The 16838-nt window shown below is 42.4% G+C and overlaps 1 protein-coding gene across 5 annotated transcripts in view; it reads left to right on the forward strand.

Annotated features, from left to right (window-relative positions):
* The window catches only part of Kcnj16 (potassium inwardly-rectifying channel, subfamily J, member 16), a 59936-nt gene extending 45454 nt beyond the window's left edge, over nucleotides 1-14482 (forward strand). For 3 of the 5 annotated variants that reach the window (NM_001252207.1, NM_010604.3, NM_001252209.2), the window contains one exon: nucleotides 10923-14482. In NM_001252207.1, coding sequence (NP_001239136.1) covers nucleotides 11028-12287 — 1260 coding nt within the window. In that variant the 5' untranslated portion in view covers nucleotides 10923-11027 and the 3' untranslated portion in view covers nucleotides 12288-14482. Of the gene's footprint in view, nucleotides 1-6098; nucleotides 6191-10373; nucleotides 10495-10922 lie in introns of those variants that run through there. The other 2 variants (NM_001252210.2, NM_001252208.1) reach the window with 2 other exon arrangements.
* The last annotated feature ends 2356 nt before the right edge of the window (nucleotides 14483-16838 follow it).

The following is a 16838-nucleotide window of genomic DNA, read 5'->3' on the forward strand; positions in this document are numbered from 1 at the left end:
AACACTAGAAAGAGTATTTGCATGTACTGGACAACTCAGGAATGGTAAATGCCTCCCTTCTACCACATATAGAAAATGGGAGAATTCCAAAGATCTGTAAATGAGGAACTAGTGTGAGCCATTAGTTATGTTGCTGGTAAGCTCTGAAATTTTTTTCTTGGGCTCAGTGTGGGTGTCTAGCATACTTTCCTGGGATAGGAGTTTCTCTTCCCTACTAATGAAAGTCTTCGGAAAGAATCTGTAGCAACTAAGTCTCTTTTGGGAAACCTATTTCTGAATCGATTAGGATGTTCTATATAAAACTGTATATGGGGTCTCTGTCTCCCAGACTAGTATACTTCATATTAATCAGCACATGTACTATATTGGGAGGTGGCACCTCTTGAACTACTGCTGAGTATGTGGGCACACACAATGTCTACACTGCTGTCTCCATTCCAGTCTGAGGGTCACAGCTCCATGTTAATGAAAAAGAATATGTGTGGCTGAGAAATAGCTCAAAGAGCAAAAGTTTGCTTCAAAAGCACAAAGAACAGACTTCATATCCTCAGCATGGAGGCACAGAGGAAGGGTATTCAGAGACAGCTTTCAGAGAGAAGCTCGCCAGCCTGTAGCTTCAAGTCCTAAATTCCATGACAGATCTTATCTCAAAACAGAAGTGGAGAAATGTTTATGAAGGTATCCCATTGTCAAAGTCAGACCTTCATCCACAGCTGAGTGCACACACACACACACACACACACACACACACACACACACACAGAGAGAGAGAGAGAGAGAGAGAGAGAGAGAGAGAGAGATGCACACACACATACAGACACATGCACACACAAATGCCCACATACATGTGCACACACAATGTCACACATGGCATTGCACACACATAGATAAACAATTAAAGATGCTAAGAAGGGCTCCTTCTATTGAAGAATAGTGAGAGATAGGTAGAGGTAAGCCACTGGCAGTCTGTGTATAGATTATGCAAAATACTTCAATCTCAGTGGGAAGATTGTTTCTCAAACCAACACTGACAGGTTTGGAATTTGCTTTTTACAAGACAATAGCATGGAAAACAAAATAAGGAGACCTATTAGGAGGCTTTCATGATGGTCTACTGAAGACATAGTCCATTGATGATATGAAGATTTTGAAAAGAGGGGCAAACAGCGAGAAAAGGAATTCCATTAACTGGAATCTGCTGATAGTTTAAATGTTACTAAGGAAACTGACTAGAGTAACGTTCTCCCCAATGGAAGATATTTTCTGTGTGTATTGAATTGATTCTCTAAATGCTTTGCTATTTTTCAACCAACAAAACTTGTCACTGGTTGATAAAAAAAGGTGAAAAACAATAAAAATATTTCAGCTAAGGGAATCCAAGAATGGTTGCAAGGAACTCTGGGCAGAAGTAAAAGACCAAGCAAGATGCAATGGGGGAGGCTGTCCACTAAGAAGTGGACAGTAGCCCTTCTAGAACACTGCAGTGTGTGCTGCCTCACCACTGGCCTCCTGACCCCAAGCACTGGTCTCAAATAATAGCCTCAAAAACTTTATGTAATTTCTTTAATTCAATTTTGACTGTGAAATCCTGATTGATTACGCTTATATCAGATGGCTCTGCTCCAGCAACATTACAGTGAGTGGAGGCTTCTTTGACATCTCTTGATTCTTCTCTCTCTAATCCCTGCCCCTGTCACAGAGTTGTCTCGTACATCATTGGGTTGTAGAGCTTTTGATGATGAATTTTCTGCCTCGTGTGAAACAACCGTTTGTTCTTACTTAGTTCACATCATAGCTTAGTCATCCATCTCTATAGACTAGGTGAATACTCACTACGATGCGAGATTGGAGTACAGACATCTGATTAGGTTTGGAAATTATGATAAAAACTAAATACTCATGGGGTCAGTGACTTTTCCATTCTCTATTCATGAAAACCTTTTGAGAAACATCAAGTGCTATTCTTAAACTTCATATAAATTCAATAAAGCTAAATTATTTGTAATGTGATATTATTTTGCTAATGTGGTAAAAGACAAAGATAGATTCCAGTCTTCAGTCTTCATGTTCCTATCCTTCACACACAGTTACATAGGCTTGCATTGTTGTTTCGGACAGTGCCCACAGCAGCAGGAGGTTTTATTTCAGGTCTAAAATGTTCCCTGGGAGAAAAAAAGCCAGAGACATGTTTGAAGGCAGGTGTTATAGAAGCCAAGTGAAACCAGGTGAAAGAGAGCAAAAGCCTGTGTTCAGGGGTGAAATGCAGATGAATTCCTGTAATATTTGGTTCCTGTGAGAACCAGCTCTTCAGATTCATGTAGAATCATCAGCCAAAACACCCCTAGAAATAATGAGAGCCTTAACAACCAGATAGTGACTAGGTCTTAGAGAAACAAAATAGTATGGGGAGCCAGGTCTGTTCGGAAGGATTTTACCTGGGGCAAAGAGTACAGAGCACAGAACCAGAATGACGGCTTCTGAGTCAGAACCTTTCTGGTGGCCCGTGTCATTTAGCGACTTTGCTCTTTGCAGCTCCTTCTGCACAGTGACATATACTGTTCCTTTTCCCTAGAAGCTATCAGTAACGTAAATTGTCTCCCATATCACCTTCATAGCCATTGTTTGTGAAACCCACAAATGTAAACTCCCTACAAATAGCAGGCTGTCCTTCCATATTCACAAGTGATTACATCTGGTATATAGTAGAAGTCACTTGAGTAGACTCTCAGTGGAAATTTAGAAGTCATAGGAGAAATGCTTTCATTACACAACAGAGATTGAAATGTGTCTTTTAAAGGGACATCTGATCTTATCACAACCGGCTTCTGTACCTACCTCAATCCAGATCAAACTGAGGTATAAGCAACCCAGGCTAGCATCCAACCAAGGCAGAGGTGGGCTAGCATCCAACCAAGGCAGGGATGGGCTACCATCCAACCAAGACAAAGATGGGATAGCATCCAACCAAGACAGGGATGTGCAAGGATCCATCCAAGACAGGGATGGGCCGACTGTTATGAAGATAAGACCATGAAAAACCACAACGATTGGTTTTACCCCAACAGGTATTCTAGTCAAAAAATAAGGGCAGAATCACCTTGAGAATTTCTTTTTTTTTAAATTGTTTTATTTATCTACATTCCAAATGTTGCCACCCTTCCCAGTGCTCCCTCCAAGAGTTCTTCATCGTCTCCCCTCTCCCCTGTGTTTCTAAGAGGGTGCTCCACCCACCTCTCACTCTCTACTTCCCCACCTCACTGCCCCCCCCTTCCCTGGTGCATCAAGTCTCTACAGGATTAGGCACATCATCTCCCACTGAGACCAGGCAAGGCAGCCCTCTGCTACATATGTGCCAGGGGCGGTGGACCAGCCCATGTATGCTCTTTAGGTGGTGGCTTAGTCTCTGGAAGCTCTCTGGGATTCAGGTTAGTTGATACTGTTGTTTTTCCTATGGGGGTGCTATCCCTTTCAGCTCCTTCAATCTTCACCCCTAACTCTTCCATGGGATTCCTGACTTTCAATCCAGTGGTTGGCTGAAAGTATCTGTATCTGTCTCAGTCAGCTGCTGGTACAGCCTCTCAGAGGACAGCCATGCTAGGCTCCTGTCTGCAAGCACAAAATGGCATCAGTAATAGTGTCAGGGTATGGTTCCCAGTGGGATGAATCCCAAATTAGGCAGGTCATTGGATGGCCTTTCCTTCAGTCTCTGCTCCCTTTTCATCCTTGCATTTCTTTTAGACAGAAACAATTCTGGGTCAAAATTGTTGAAGGTAGTTTGGTGACCCCATCTGTTGAGTTTTCCAACTTTGGAAGCTCTTGCTTATTTTTGGTTGTTCTCAGAAAAAGTAACAATAAAATTCTCAAATTGAGTTGAAAGAGTATGTGTTGTGTGCATGTGCCCATATGTGCATATATGTATTATGCATGCATGTATATGTGCACATATGTGTGTACAATGTGAAAAGGACAATCTCCCATATAAGATATTTGTTATGGAAAACTTTCACTGGCTTTTTGGGCTTTGAGGAGCTGGTGGAAGGACAGAGAAGGAGCTCTGGTGGTATAGTGGTAAAGACAGTGGAGTTACCCGTGAATTTACCTAAAATTGTTGTCTGGGAACCACATACGATTTGCTACTAACATGCCAGAAAAGAATTATTTTTTGAAAGAATGAAAATAAATGTTCTGACATTTTACAGTAAGAAAAGTACCCTCCCATAATCCTTATCCAGGCACTGATTACTGCACAGTGTCTCTGTACCTGTAACAGTACATGTTGGCTCTACAGCCTTTATTTCATTCAAACAGTAACCCAGTGACATGGGCTACATCTTCCCATATCATAAGTGAATACGTTAGATTTCAGAACAGCAGCTTATACAAGATGTTCTTGGAGTAGAGGATAGACCTTGAACTGAAGTCTGTCTCCAAACTTAGGGTTTCCCTGTGATAACCCTCTACTCCCCACTATACACTTAGGCTGTGCAGAAGTCATACAAAGATATTGTAGATGTCAGGTATCCTGCCCTATCATTCTCTACTCTATTCTCTGCTGGAAACACAATCTCTTGGGTAACTTGTATCTCCCATGATCCTTCCATCTCTGTCTCATATAGCGATGCAGTTATAGGCATGTGCAAGGACATGCTCAACTTTTTATGTGAGCTCTGGCTCCTGAGCCCTCCTTTTTGCTTCTATAGTCATTTCTCATACTCATACATCACTCCGGCTTTAATAGTGCCTGTTAGACAATTCCAATTTCCATAACTTGATTTTAAGTTAGATTGTTTGTAATTATATATCGTTTTTACTTTAATTTTGATTTTAAAGACATGTTGTCAGTCTAGATGATAAACTGTGATATTTCAGCATGTGTATGGAATCAGTAAAAATCCAATTATCTTTAATGTAATGTTGACATCAAGAAAACTAGAAAACATGCCCTTGTCTCAAAGTGTGTGCTTATTTATAAAGCAGCAAGGCAGTTGGGCTGATGGGGCAGCTCAGTGTGTAAGCATACTCACTGTGCAAACCTTGTGAGCTCAGTTCCATCCCTGAGATCTGTGTAGAAAGCCCGGGGTGCAAGCAGCAACTGAAATCCCAACATGCTTAGCAAAATGAGAAGTGGAGACAAATGAATCAGAAGAAATTCTCGACAGTAGTCAGAAGCCAAAAGCCCAAGAAATGCCTGAAAATAAGATGGGTGGAGAGAACCGCCATACTGTACATGCCATAACGTTTGTCTTCTGACCTCAGCACACCCTGGCATGTTTGTGCGCTTACACTCAGTGCACATAGGCACAGGACAAATAACGAAATACGTTTCTTTTTTTTAATGTTTAAAACCATAGAGCAGCATTCGGGGTGAGGAAGGATTTAAATTAGGTTGTGCATGTCACAGAAGGACAAACTGGGATGGAAGCAGGACCTCAAATCAATGTCCCCACAAATCCTGTAATGCCATGTTCTCACCTGGCCCACACTTCAGGATGCTTGCTTACTTCTTAGCACATTACAGTCCCCTTTACTGCTCTTTATTTTTTATTGTCCATGTACTAGGTATCATAAGGACATTTTCATACAATGGAAAGCTGCAGGCATGCCCTGCACAAATGCCCAGCCTCCCAGCCTGCCAGCCCCCCAGCCTTCCAGCCTCCCAGCCTCCCAGCCTCCCAGCCCCCCAGTGCCCCCAGCCTCCCAGCCTCCTAGCCTCCCAGCCTCCCAGCCACCCATTCCCACTTCCATTTCCAGTCCCTCGTGAGTCCTTCGAGTCAGAGGTGAATCTGCTGGGAAGGAAACAAGAGATCTGCTGGGAAGGAAACAAGAGAATGAACCAACATCATCCTCAAAGAGAAACTGAGAAGGGAGCTGAGGGGACTGGGGGAAGGATGGAAAGTGCCGGTTAGGTTCCAGATAAAGCATTGCTGCTGAATGGGGAGCTCTGTCAGAATGTGTCCGCGTGCCTTATAAATACAGCAGAGACAAACATGGAGAAGAGACGGAAGAAAAGGAGGTTCCATGACTGGCCCAACTTGGGATCCATCTCATGGGGGAGAGGGGCATCAAGGCCTGACACTGCTATGCTATGATGTGCTTACAGATGGGAGCCTGGCATGGCTGTCCTCTGAGAGACCCTACCAGCTGCCGAATTAGAAAGATGCAGATACTTACAGCCGACCATTGGACTGAGGTAGGGGACCCCTAAGGTTTAATTAGGGGAACGATTGAAGAAGCTGCAAGGGAGAGCAACCCCAAAGGAAGACCAGCAGTCTCAACTAACCCAGACCCCAGGGAGCTTCCAGAGACAACCAAAACCAGGAGCATATACATGGCCTGGTCTGGGCACATATATAGCAGAAGTCTGCTTGGTCTGGCCTCAGTGCAAGAAGATAGTGCTTAATCCTTGAGAGCCTTGAAGCCTCCAGGAAGGTCTGGTAGGGGGGAGAGCACCCTCTCTGAGACAAGGGGGAGGAGGAGGAATGGGATGAGGAAATGTGGGAGGCAGGCTGAGGAGTGGGCAAGAGAGGAATGTAAATAAATAATATAATTTAAATAAAAAAAGGAAGTCCAGGAAAGATAAAGGTTTTGAACAAACTAGCAAAAGCCCTCCTTTATTTTGATGTCAAATTCAACGCCCCTTCCCTCTTCTTCCTTCAACCAGAGCCTGCCCTATCCTCACTACAACCTCGCCCACTGAGTGTCTTATTCACAACCCTGCCTTCCCTGCTTTGCTTCACAAAAGAGACTATTTTCTAGGCAATGAGTTTCCAGCGGAATGAAGCCATCCTTTCTCCTCTCTGCCCTACCAACTCTCACATTTCCATCAAAACTTATCTCTTTAATGGTTGCCAGGAGAGTAATTTGATTACTGATGACTTAAGTGTCAACCGCCTCAGATCCATTATGCAGGGGAAAAAAAAGTGTTTGTCAACCTCAGAAGCCACTGGCTTCAATAATTGGATCTCACCAAAATATTTTAGGACATTTTTGTGGTGTATGATGAATTATGCAAGACAGATAATGAATGTGTTTATGCAAAGAGGATGGTAGAGGCAAGATTGCATTTTAGCATCAATGTGGTACAAGGTGGCAAAGTCTCTTTGTGCTGTACACTCAACCTGCTGGGAAAAACTTATTTTTGAAGACCTAACTGTGAAAGGGGTTTACTTGGCAAGCAGTTAAATATGGGATGATGTGGCTGAATAGAAGAGAAAATGTTTTAATTTTATGCGTGAAGAAACAGGAACAAATATGGGGGTGTCGTGTGTGTTTTCTAAATGCCCCCTGCTATATCTACTGCTCATTCAGAATGCACTGAATTAGTATAAGTTGCCCCTGACTTGAATCAATGCAAAATAGAAGTCTAAAAGCAGAGCCCAGTAGTCAAAGGGATTAAAATGTTTTTCAAGTGTCTACTCAATATAATTAGCAAGATATCAGAGAAGTGGCTATCTGGAAGAGGAATGCTCTCTCCAATTGTCTGTCTTCTCTCCACCCACACACCCTTGGCTATCTCCACAAAAAAAAAAGTATGTTGGAGTACCTCTTAGTAGTTTTCTAAATACCTTCATATGGATTTATCTTATTCCATGTGTAAGTATATTTCCTGCGTGCATATCAGGGCACCATGTGCCTCTTTGGTGTTTATGTCCAGAAGCAGACATAGAACGAGAGTTACAGAAGTTGAGAGTCACCGCGTGGTGCTGAGAATTGAAGCAGGATTCTCTGAAAGAGCAGCCAGTGCTTTTCCCCTCTGATTTATCTTGTTACCTGCAACCTTTGGATCTTTTAAGAAACACTGATAATATTTTAAGCATCCATCATTCTGATTGTGATTGGGGACCCCTTTGTTTTAATCCCAACTATAGAGTCAGGATGCCCCTGCTGCCTCTGTTAATCACCACGTGGGAAAATGGGCTTCTCTTGAATCAGCACCTGCCTTTGACCTTTATATTCCATCCATTTACAATTGTCTTCCATCTTGCTTTCTTTCTAGAGAGTGATATGCAGGGCAGATGCTGGAGTTCGGAGATTCCATCTCCTTTCTCTGGATGGGATTTGTGGTGGCAAGATGACTATAAGAACGTCGAAGCAATTCAAATTTATTGCTTACATTTATTTGTGTGCCTGTGCCTGTGCCTGTGCTGTGTGCTATGTGGAGGTTAGAGGATAACTTGCAGAAGTCAGTATTCCGCTCTGTCCTGTGTATCCCAGGAATCCAGTTAAGTAGTCCATTCTTGGTGGCAAGCATCTTTGAGGCATCCTCTCTAGTGAGCATTATGGCCGTTTCAAAAGCTTGATCTTCATCCTAAGAAACACATATTAAACATAGAATCCTAATGAACTCAGAATCACACTCCTCTGATGGTTACTGGCAAACATTTGAAAATTTTTCACAAGTTAACACAACATACTTACCAGGAGATGAATACATGTTTGTTTCATTTAGCCGTCTTGACAATGGACCCTCCATCAACCCCTTTATTTCTTCTGTAGGCTGAGACGAGGGTTGCACAAGGCTGAATGAAGTTGTCCCATAATTTATCATTTTAGATGGCAGAGATTTGTTTCAGAACATGTCTCATGGACATGTTTAAAGAGTCAAAAATATATAAAGAAAGAATGGGGACCTACACAGCATCTGCATGCCTGTATCTCTGACTATGTTGAACTATGTGGTTGCAATGGGCAACCCTATCAAGGACCTGGGGAATTTGGGGCAGAATTCTCAGTCATAACTTGAATCTCTGACATTCTTAACAGTAGTCAGCAACAAATTTTCCACATACTAGACTTTGCTTGCTTGTAAATTGTATTAATTGCAAATTAATCCACCAATTATCCTTTTTGGAAGGTGTTTGTAAAGTGGCTTGTTTATAATAGTTCCTAGCACCACTGGAATCCAAATCAGATGCCAACTGCACACCATTTCAAGTAAAACTCTTTCCCTCCCTTTTGGCAGCTACACAGTAGCTCTTGATCTGTGAACTTTTTTTGTTGTTGTTTTTTTTTTTTGTTGTTGTTTTGTTTTTTAATTCTCAGCCTCCCCTGGTGTTGGGCAGTTCTCCTTAAGAAACTTTCTTGGTTGAAAACATTTAACAAGAAGATAATTCTGCCTCTACATCTGTTCTTTAGTTTGAACTCATCTGATACTTAGTATAATTTACCCCAGACTCTTGCCTTCTATAGTCAGTATAGAGGAAAGAACGGGCAACGCTAGAGGACCTCTGTTTTGGAGTCATTAAACATTTAATTAGGCAAATACCTCTGATGACCAATGAACTGATATCACAGAGAGTGTTTGGGAAAATATTTTATGCTATGCATTTTCTATAAGCATTTTGGGAGATGTAGGTGATACCGTGGAATTATTGGAACATCTTTCCTTAAACAAAATCAAGAACTGCCCATAGAGAAGCTGAAACCACTCAAAACAGACCTGCAGGATGTGAGGCATAGGCAGAGAGACAGAGACAAAGACAGACAGACAGAGGGAGGGAGAAGGAGGAGAGAGAGGAGAGAGAGAGAGAGAGAGAGAGAGAATACTTTCCCGGGCTTTTGGCCATAAGCACAGCCCATCCTTGTGAGTGGTCCCCTAGACAAAGAGTTCTTTGTAAAGTGGCTCTGATCCCTGGAGAGAGAGAAAATGATTCTTTCTGGCTGGGCAGATGTTAACTCTTTCTTCTCTTCGGCAGTGGGGAAGGCAGTTGATCCGAAGTGATCAATCCCCTAATGAGTTGCAGAGAGTAGTCTTTTTTATAATATTTGTTCCCATGCGACTGACGTTGAGATATCATGACCTGTTTCTCTGTACCCCTCAGTTAGGCACAGGTGCATCATGCCAAAGACAGATTCCAATAACTACGGAACCATTAAATGTGTTGGTTTTGCTACCCAGAAAAAGCTGAGGACTACTTTAACAATCACATTTTTTGATGTCTACTTTCAGAATTGAGTATCCTTAGACATGGATGCCCTGAAATGAGACGTGTATGGCTCTGCTTGCCAACTGGTTCTGTCTAGGGAAGGTTGCTTGTGCATTAAAGAAAACACTCAGAACTAAGGGGGCGGGGTGGGGGGTGGTCTATTGATGGTCAGTATGCTCCCTTTAAGAGTGATGCAAGCTTGGCAACTTTGGCTACATTTCTGTTTCTATTCAGGGTAAAGAGAAGAGCTGTTAGTGTCAAAAACCAAAAAGCTGGTAGGGTGGACTGAGGCTGGGAGAAAAAAAAGGCAGAGGCAACTTTACACCTACCCTAGAGCCTACCTGGGAGTGGTTTGAACTCCTCTGGGGTTAAGAAAGCCTTTTGTTTCCAATCAAGGTTAAGGGCGGAGCTAGGTGAAAAGGAGTTTAATCTGAAGTCAATGTCAGTATTAGTTCTCTTCTGTTTTGGGAAGTAGACAAGAAGAAAACCCAAGTGGGACAAAGAAGAAGCCGCAGTGAGGGGCTGCCTACTCCAGAAACCAGGGTAAACACCCCATTTTATGCCAAAGGTAGAAACTATTTACTGTTTTGGATTTAGTAATTGGAAATCTGGTAACTAAATCCTGCTTCGTCCCTGTATATTATAGATTGCTTTGTTTTCTCATGCAAAAAAAATATATCAATATAAACCTACTATTCTCTCTACCTGTTGGGCTGTGAGGCACCATTTGGAGTAATCACAGTGTTTACTCAAACACTATGCAAACAGAAAAATCTTATTTTCTCTAATTGGATATTTCGTTCTTTTTAATAACTGAGTCGCTTTCTCTACCAAAATGTTGAATCAATACTGAATGTCTCCATGGTTCAAATGAAGTCTTCGCTGCTTTAGATAGCAGAAAATTGCTTCCAATTTGTCAGACTGCTAAGATGGAAATTGGAATCTAAAGCTAAAATGGTGTTTAATCGTCTGTTTTCTTTTGCTCTGTACTTTTAGGCTTTAACAGAAAATCTTTAAAAAAAAAAAAGTAGAAGTTAGAATACACCTGGAACTTTTAACTGACATCGGACTCCTCTGAATGCCCTAAAGGACCAAGAAAGAATGAGCTATTACGGAAGTAGCTACAGGATCGTCAATGTGGACTCCAAATATCCAGGCTATCCTCCAGAGCATGCCATCGCTGAGAAGAGAAGAGCAAGAAGGCGCTTGCTCCACAAAGATGGCAGCTGTAATGTGTACTTTAAACACATTTTTGGAGAATGGGGGAGCTACATGGTTGATATTTTTACCACTCTTGTGGATACCAAGTGGCGCCATATGTTCGTAATATTTTCTCTGTCTTACATTCTCTCCTGGTTGATATTTGGCTCCATATTTTGGCTCATAGCCTTTCATCACGGAGACCTATTAAGCGATCCAGATATCACCCCTTGTGTTGACAACGTGCATTCATTTACGGCTGCATTTTTATTCTCCCTGGAGACCCAGACCACCATTGGATACGGTTACCGCTGTGTCACCGAAGAGTGCTCTGTGGCTGTACTGACAGTGATCCTTCAGTCCATCCTCAGCTGCATCATAAACACCTTCATCATTGGAGCAGCCTTGGCAAAGATGGCAACTGCCCGGAAGAGAGCCCAGACCATACGCTTCAGCTATTTTGCCCTCATTGGTATGAGAGACGGGAAGCTTTGCCTCATGTGGCGCATAGGTGACTTCCGACCAAACCATGTGGTAGAGGGCACGGTGAGAGCCCAACTTCTGCGCTATTCAGAAGACAGTGAAGGGAGGATGACGATGGCGTTTAAAGACCTCAAACTCGTCAATGACCAGATAATCCTGGTAACTCCAGTGACTATTGTCCATGAAATTGACCATGAGAGCCCTCTGTATGCCCTTGACCGCAAGGCAGTGGCCAAAGATAATTTCGAGATTCTGGTGACATTTATTTATACTGGTGATTCCACTGGGACATCCCACCAGTCCAGAAGTTCCTACATCCCCAGAGAAATTCTCTGGGGCCACAGGTTTCATGATGTATTGGAAGTGAAGAGAAAGTACTACAAGGTGAACTGCTTGCAGTTTGAAGGAAGCGTGGAAGTCTACGCCCCCTTTTGCAGTGCCAAACAACTGGACTGGAAGGACCAACAACTCAACAACTTGGAGAAAACGTCCCCTGCCCGAGGATCCTGCAATTCTGACACCAACACCAGGAGGCGGTCCTTCAGCGCAGTTGCCGTGGTGAGCAGCTGTGAGAACCCAGAGGAGACCGTCCTGTCCCCACAAGATGAATGTAAGGAGATGCCCTATCAGAAAGCCCTCCTGACTTTAAATAGGATCTCCATGGAATCCCAGATGTAGCCCTCCTCTCCGACCCTTATCTAAGGGCCAGAAGCTGTAAGCATGATTTTTAACAAAGTGTTAGTTCTGTGATTTGGGACAGGAATAGAAAGCAGAGCAGGTTAAACTTGGTGAATTATTATCTAAAAAATCCACAATTTTACAATATTAAAATTTGGCTTTGGCAGTAGAGTTTGTATTAGGGAAGTGATTATGAAGCTTAATTGATTACAATTAATCTCATTATTGCATATACCTGTGTCTCCTCTTGAAGGTGAAATATTTAGGAGTGGGGGAAAAAGAGGCTGTTAAACCAGATAAATATAGAGAAGCAGATAAGCTAAATATTTGCATATAAAAATAAATTAATTATGGAATGAGAACTTATAACCGTATTGTATCACCTAAGCACAGCAGGTGAAATATGCCTCCGCTCAGAAACACTGAGATGAGAAAGTAAAACCAAGTGAAGTTTGAGTTTACCACATTTGCCTCTCATAGTATCTTGCAGACAGAGGTGTGGCTTTAGGAAAGTGAAAATGCTATCAAGTCAGAGATGCTTGCCTAAAGTGTTATTAGTGAATGCTGGAAGCCAGAACCAACCATGTGACAGAAGAAAAGGGACATCATTACGTAAATTAGTATTTCTCTCTTAAATACCTTGGTTCAACCGAGTCACTGGGGAGCAGAAGGGAGGCGGTGGCCTTTCTGTGTGCTCCCTGGAGAAGGTTCCTGTGCTCATAATCCCACTGTGCTCAAGCATTTGTGAAGAGGCAAGGTGGGATGCAGGAGTGGGCAGCAGCTGTGTGCATCCTCAGACCTTTGGAGAAGAGATGCTAGATGCTCTTGATTCCTGATCCTGAGAGGCTACAGTGTGGGTTGAGGAGAATTCAAAGAGATAGAACCTTTCCTGAAGGCAGAGGATCACAGTATGTATGGTGACCTGAGTTGCAGGTCTGAATACTTTTGTCAACAATGATGTTGATTTGATTGTAAATAAGAGGAATAAACTGAATATTATGGGGCTGCTTAAATTTTAGGACAAGAGATGCATGTTTATTCTCTGTCTTCACATTAAAGGATTAAGTTAATTGCTGATTCCTTTTTAGCACGAACCCAGCCACAGAGACCGTAAGCTTTATAAACTGAGGAATTATTAGCCATGGCTTGGCATCACTGGAGCAATTTTTTCCCACTGTTGCTGAGCTAGGAAGGAGGACATTATATGGCTGGTATTGAATTTAAGCACAAACACATTTTGATTCTTTTGGTGCCTTCTTTCTCTCTCTTCCTCTTATTCTCTCTCTCTCTCTCTCTCTCTCTCTCACACACACACACACACACACACACACACACACACACACACACACACACACTTAAATTTAATCCCATAGGCACACTGAACTGAATCACACAATTCAAGACTTCCAAGCTAAGTCAAATAAATAGATATTCTAAGGGGTCTCTTTTTCTTCTTTTTTTCTGTTATTTTTTTTCTCCCACTCCCTTTCTTTCTTTACCTCTCCCTTGTTACCCAGGATCAATACAGAATACAGTGTAACTTTTCTAATGCACATGTGTAGATAAATCTTTCGTTCCTGCTGTCATATAAATAAGAGATCTATCTGTTCATGGGGCATGTTAAAAACTGTCCTGGACTTCTTAATATCTGAAACCTAAATCATGTTTAACCTGCAATACTTGGGAATGGAGAATCCATTAGTTAAACCATAGAGCCATGTATTTATACACCCACACATCTGGCATGCACACACACACACACACACACACACACACACACACACACACACACACGCACACACACACGGTGGGGTGAGGTGGGTGAGACAGACACACAGAGAAAATTCGAATTTTTTAGCAGGAATTACTTGTCTAAATTAGAATATTACCCTTTCCAAGGCTGGAAAACATCGCTCTAACCATGCTTTCTCCACCAGTTTAAATTTGTTTTCCTTCAAGGCAGGTACAATCCAGTGCACCAGGCTTCCTTTGCTCTGTCCTCCTATGACAAGATCAGAATGGGGTGGCGGTGGTCAGGGATCACAGGTCTCTGATTAAACAGATTCTGGTGCACTGTGTGTTCATACACAGAGTGAAACGTGTGGTCCCATGCATCTCTCATCTTCTGTGCAGATTTATAACATGCTTTGACACGCCTGATGGCTTACTTAATAAAGATCTTAGACTGGTGCAAATGCTGTGTACATCCCTCTGCTCCCTGTAAATGTCGATTCTGCTTCCCCAAACTGAAAATGGTGCCTCCTATAATTCATGAGACACTGTTATGGGGCTCTTACCAGTGTGTGGAGCAGCCACACCTAAAGAGACAGTCACTTCTATGAACAGCACAGACTGGCTTTGTGCAAAATGTACTTAGTCTCCATGATGAAATGGTAAGGTGGGTATTTAACAAAGGTCCTCTTCATTGTTTTGTTTTGTTTTTTTCCCCTCACAAACAAATTCCTAATTGGGGCAGCAGTGTGCTCAGGTGAGACCATGCAACAGTGCCCCTCAGTTTCCCTTTCCTCTGGTGGGAGGGGAGCTCGGGTCACAGATGGTATTAAATAGCTGCATTCTGGGTCATGTTGTTATCAGTGCAAGTCTCTCGGTGTGACTTTCACTTTTATAGAGGCAGATTTAGCAGGCATGCATCTCTTCACTCTCCCTTGTCACCCCCTTTCCCTCATGAACTTCAAACTTGACGGCTGTTGGCTCTGCAGCCATGTCATAAGTGAAACACATCTCCTGGAGACAGAATGGAGGGACAGAGGGACCATAACCTCCACGTGCAAATGTCTGTGTAGTCTGAAAAAAATTCATCCGTGCATACGATATACGTGTGCTTCGGTCACATTCATTTATCGATTTCTTCCTCTGTTCCAGATCCCTCCGACATACCCTCTCCAGACTTCATGCTCTCTTGTCTTTTTTAACCCATTGGGCCCATTTACCACTGGAATAGGGACCACCCACCAGAGACATGAAAATAAAACAAACAAACAAACAAACAAACCCCAGACTCTCTCTACTCCAGTAGCTGTCGGCTATCAGTAGTCACTACTCGGCTGGATCTAGCTTTATGCAAGAGTAAAAATAAACACTGTCTAACCATCACAGGGCAAATCATGTCTCTAGGGAATGACTTTGAAAACAGACAGGCTAGAAAAGAAAAGAAAAAGATGAACAGCTTAAATCCAGTTTGCACTTGTATATGACATTTGCTGTATCTGGTCCCCGTGGAAATTACATATTTTCTTGGGAGTTGAGGAAATGCCATCATTATTGTAAAACTAACACAAAGGAATTGTCTTTGACCTGGAAATCCCTTTGAGACACTGGTGGCTGAGTGATCTTTACAGCAGGATTCACCAGACCTCCGATGGGGCGTGGATAGGAGGCTGCCTTGATGTTCTGTCTTTCCCACAACCCAATCACATAAGTTCTGTGTCATTGTGGGACTTTTGATGGAGCTAATTACCTGAAATAAATACAAGCCTGACAAGCCCTGTAGTGATAACAACAAAAATAAATAAATAAATAAAATGTCCCCCTCAATCCTGGTTAAATTCTCAGTAGACCTTAGCAAGATTAAATGTCTTAAATTTAGGATATTCAAAGAAACCTTAAAGGTATTTTAAGGAATCTGAATTCTGAACATTTCTACTTTAGGGGTGGGGCACTGAGTATGTAGCTCAGTGGACAGAGTACGTGCTTGCCCAGAATGCATTAAAACTGGGCTGGTGAGATGGCTCAGTGGTTAAGAGTGCCGACTGCTCTTCCAAAGGTCCTGAGTTCAAATCCCAGCAACCACATGGTGGCTCACACCATCTGTAACGAAATCTAATGCCCTCTTCTGGAGTGTCTGAAGACAGCTACAGTGTACTTACATATAATAAATAAATAAATAGATAGATAAATAAATAAATAAATAAATAAATAAATAAATAAATAAATAAAACATCTCTACTATCTCCAACAAAGAAACTAAACAGGGCATGGTGGGGCATACCTGTAACCCCAGCATTTAGGAGGTAGCATCATGAATATTAGAAATTTAAGATCATACTCAGCTGTATTTAGCCTGTTCTTTGCCAGTCTGAGCCACATGAAAATCTTTGGTAGAGAAGAAAAAAAATAGGGGCAGGAGAGTTGTCTCAATGATTAAGAGCAATGGTTGCTCTTCCAGAGGACCTGAGTTGGATTCTGTTCACCAACTAACAGCTCACAACTGTCCGCCATTCAGTTCTAGGGACTCAGTGCCTTCTTCTGACCTCCACAGACATCAGGTGAGCACGTGGTACACAAACAAGACTTGCAAGCAAAATATGTTTAGTATACTATGAAATACACATAAACACGTTTGATATACTCTAAAATTAATTTCTTATATCAGAGTTGGCCACAGGATACACAGGAACACAGCAGGTTCTAACATCTACCTGTATTTACATCATGGGGCAGAAACGTCTCCTTAACAGGCAGGCCTGCTGAAGCTGATCCGAAGGCCTTGTCAGGCTTGGACACCGTTCTGTGACCTGAGGACTTGGTGAA

This window comes from Mus musculus, chromosome 11 (assembly GCF_000001635.26).
Source record: "Mus musculus strain C57BL/6J chromosome 11, GRCm38.p6 C57BL/6J".
Lineage (NCBI taxonomy): Eukaryota > Metazoa > Chordata > Mammalia > Rodentia > Muridae > Mus > Mus musculus.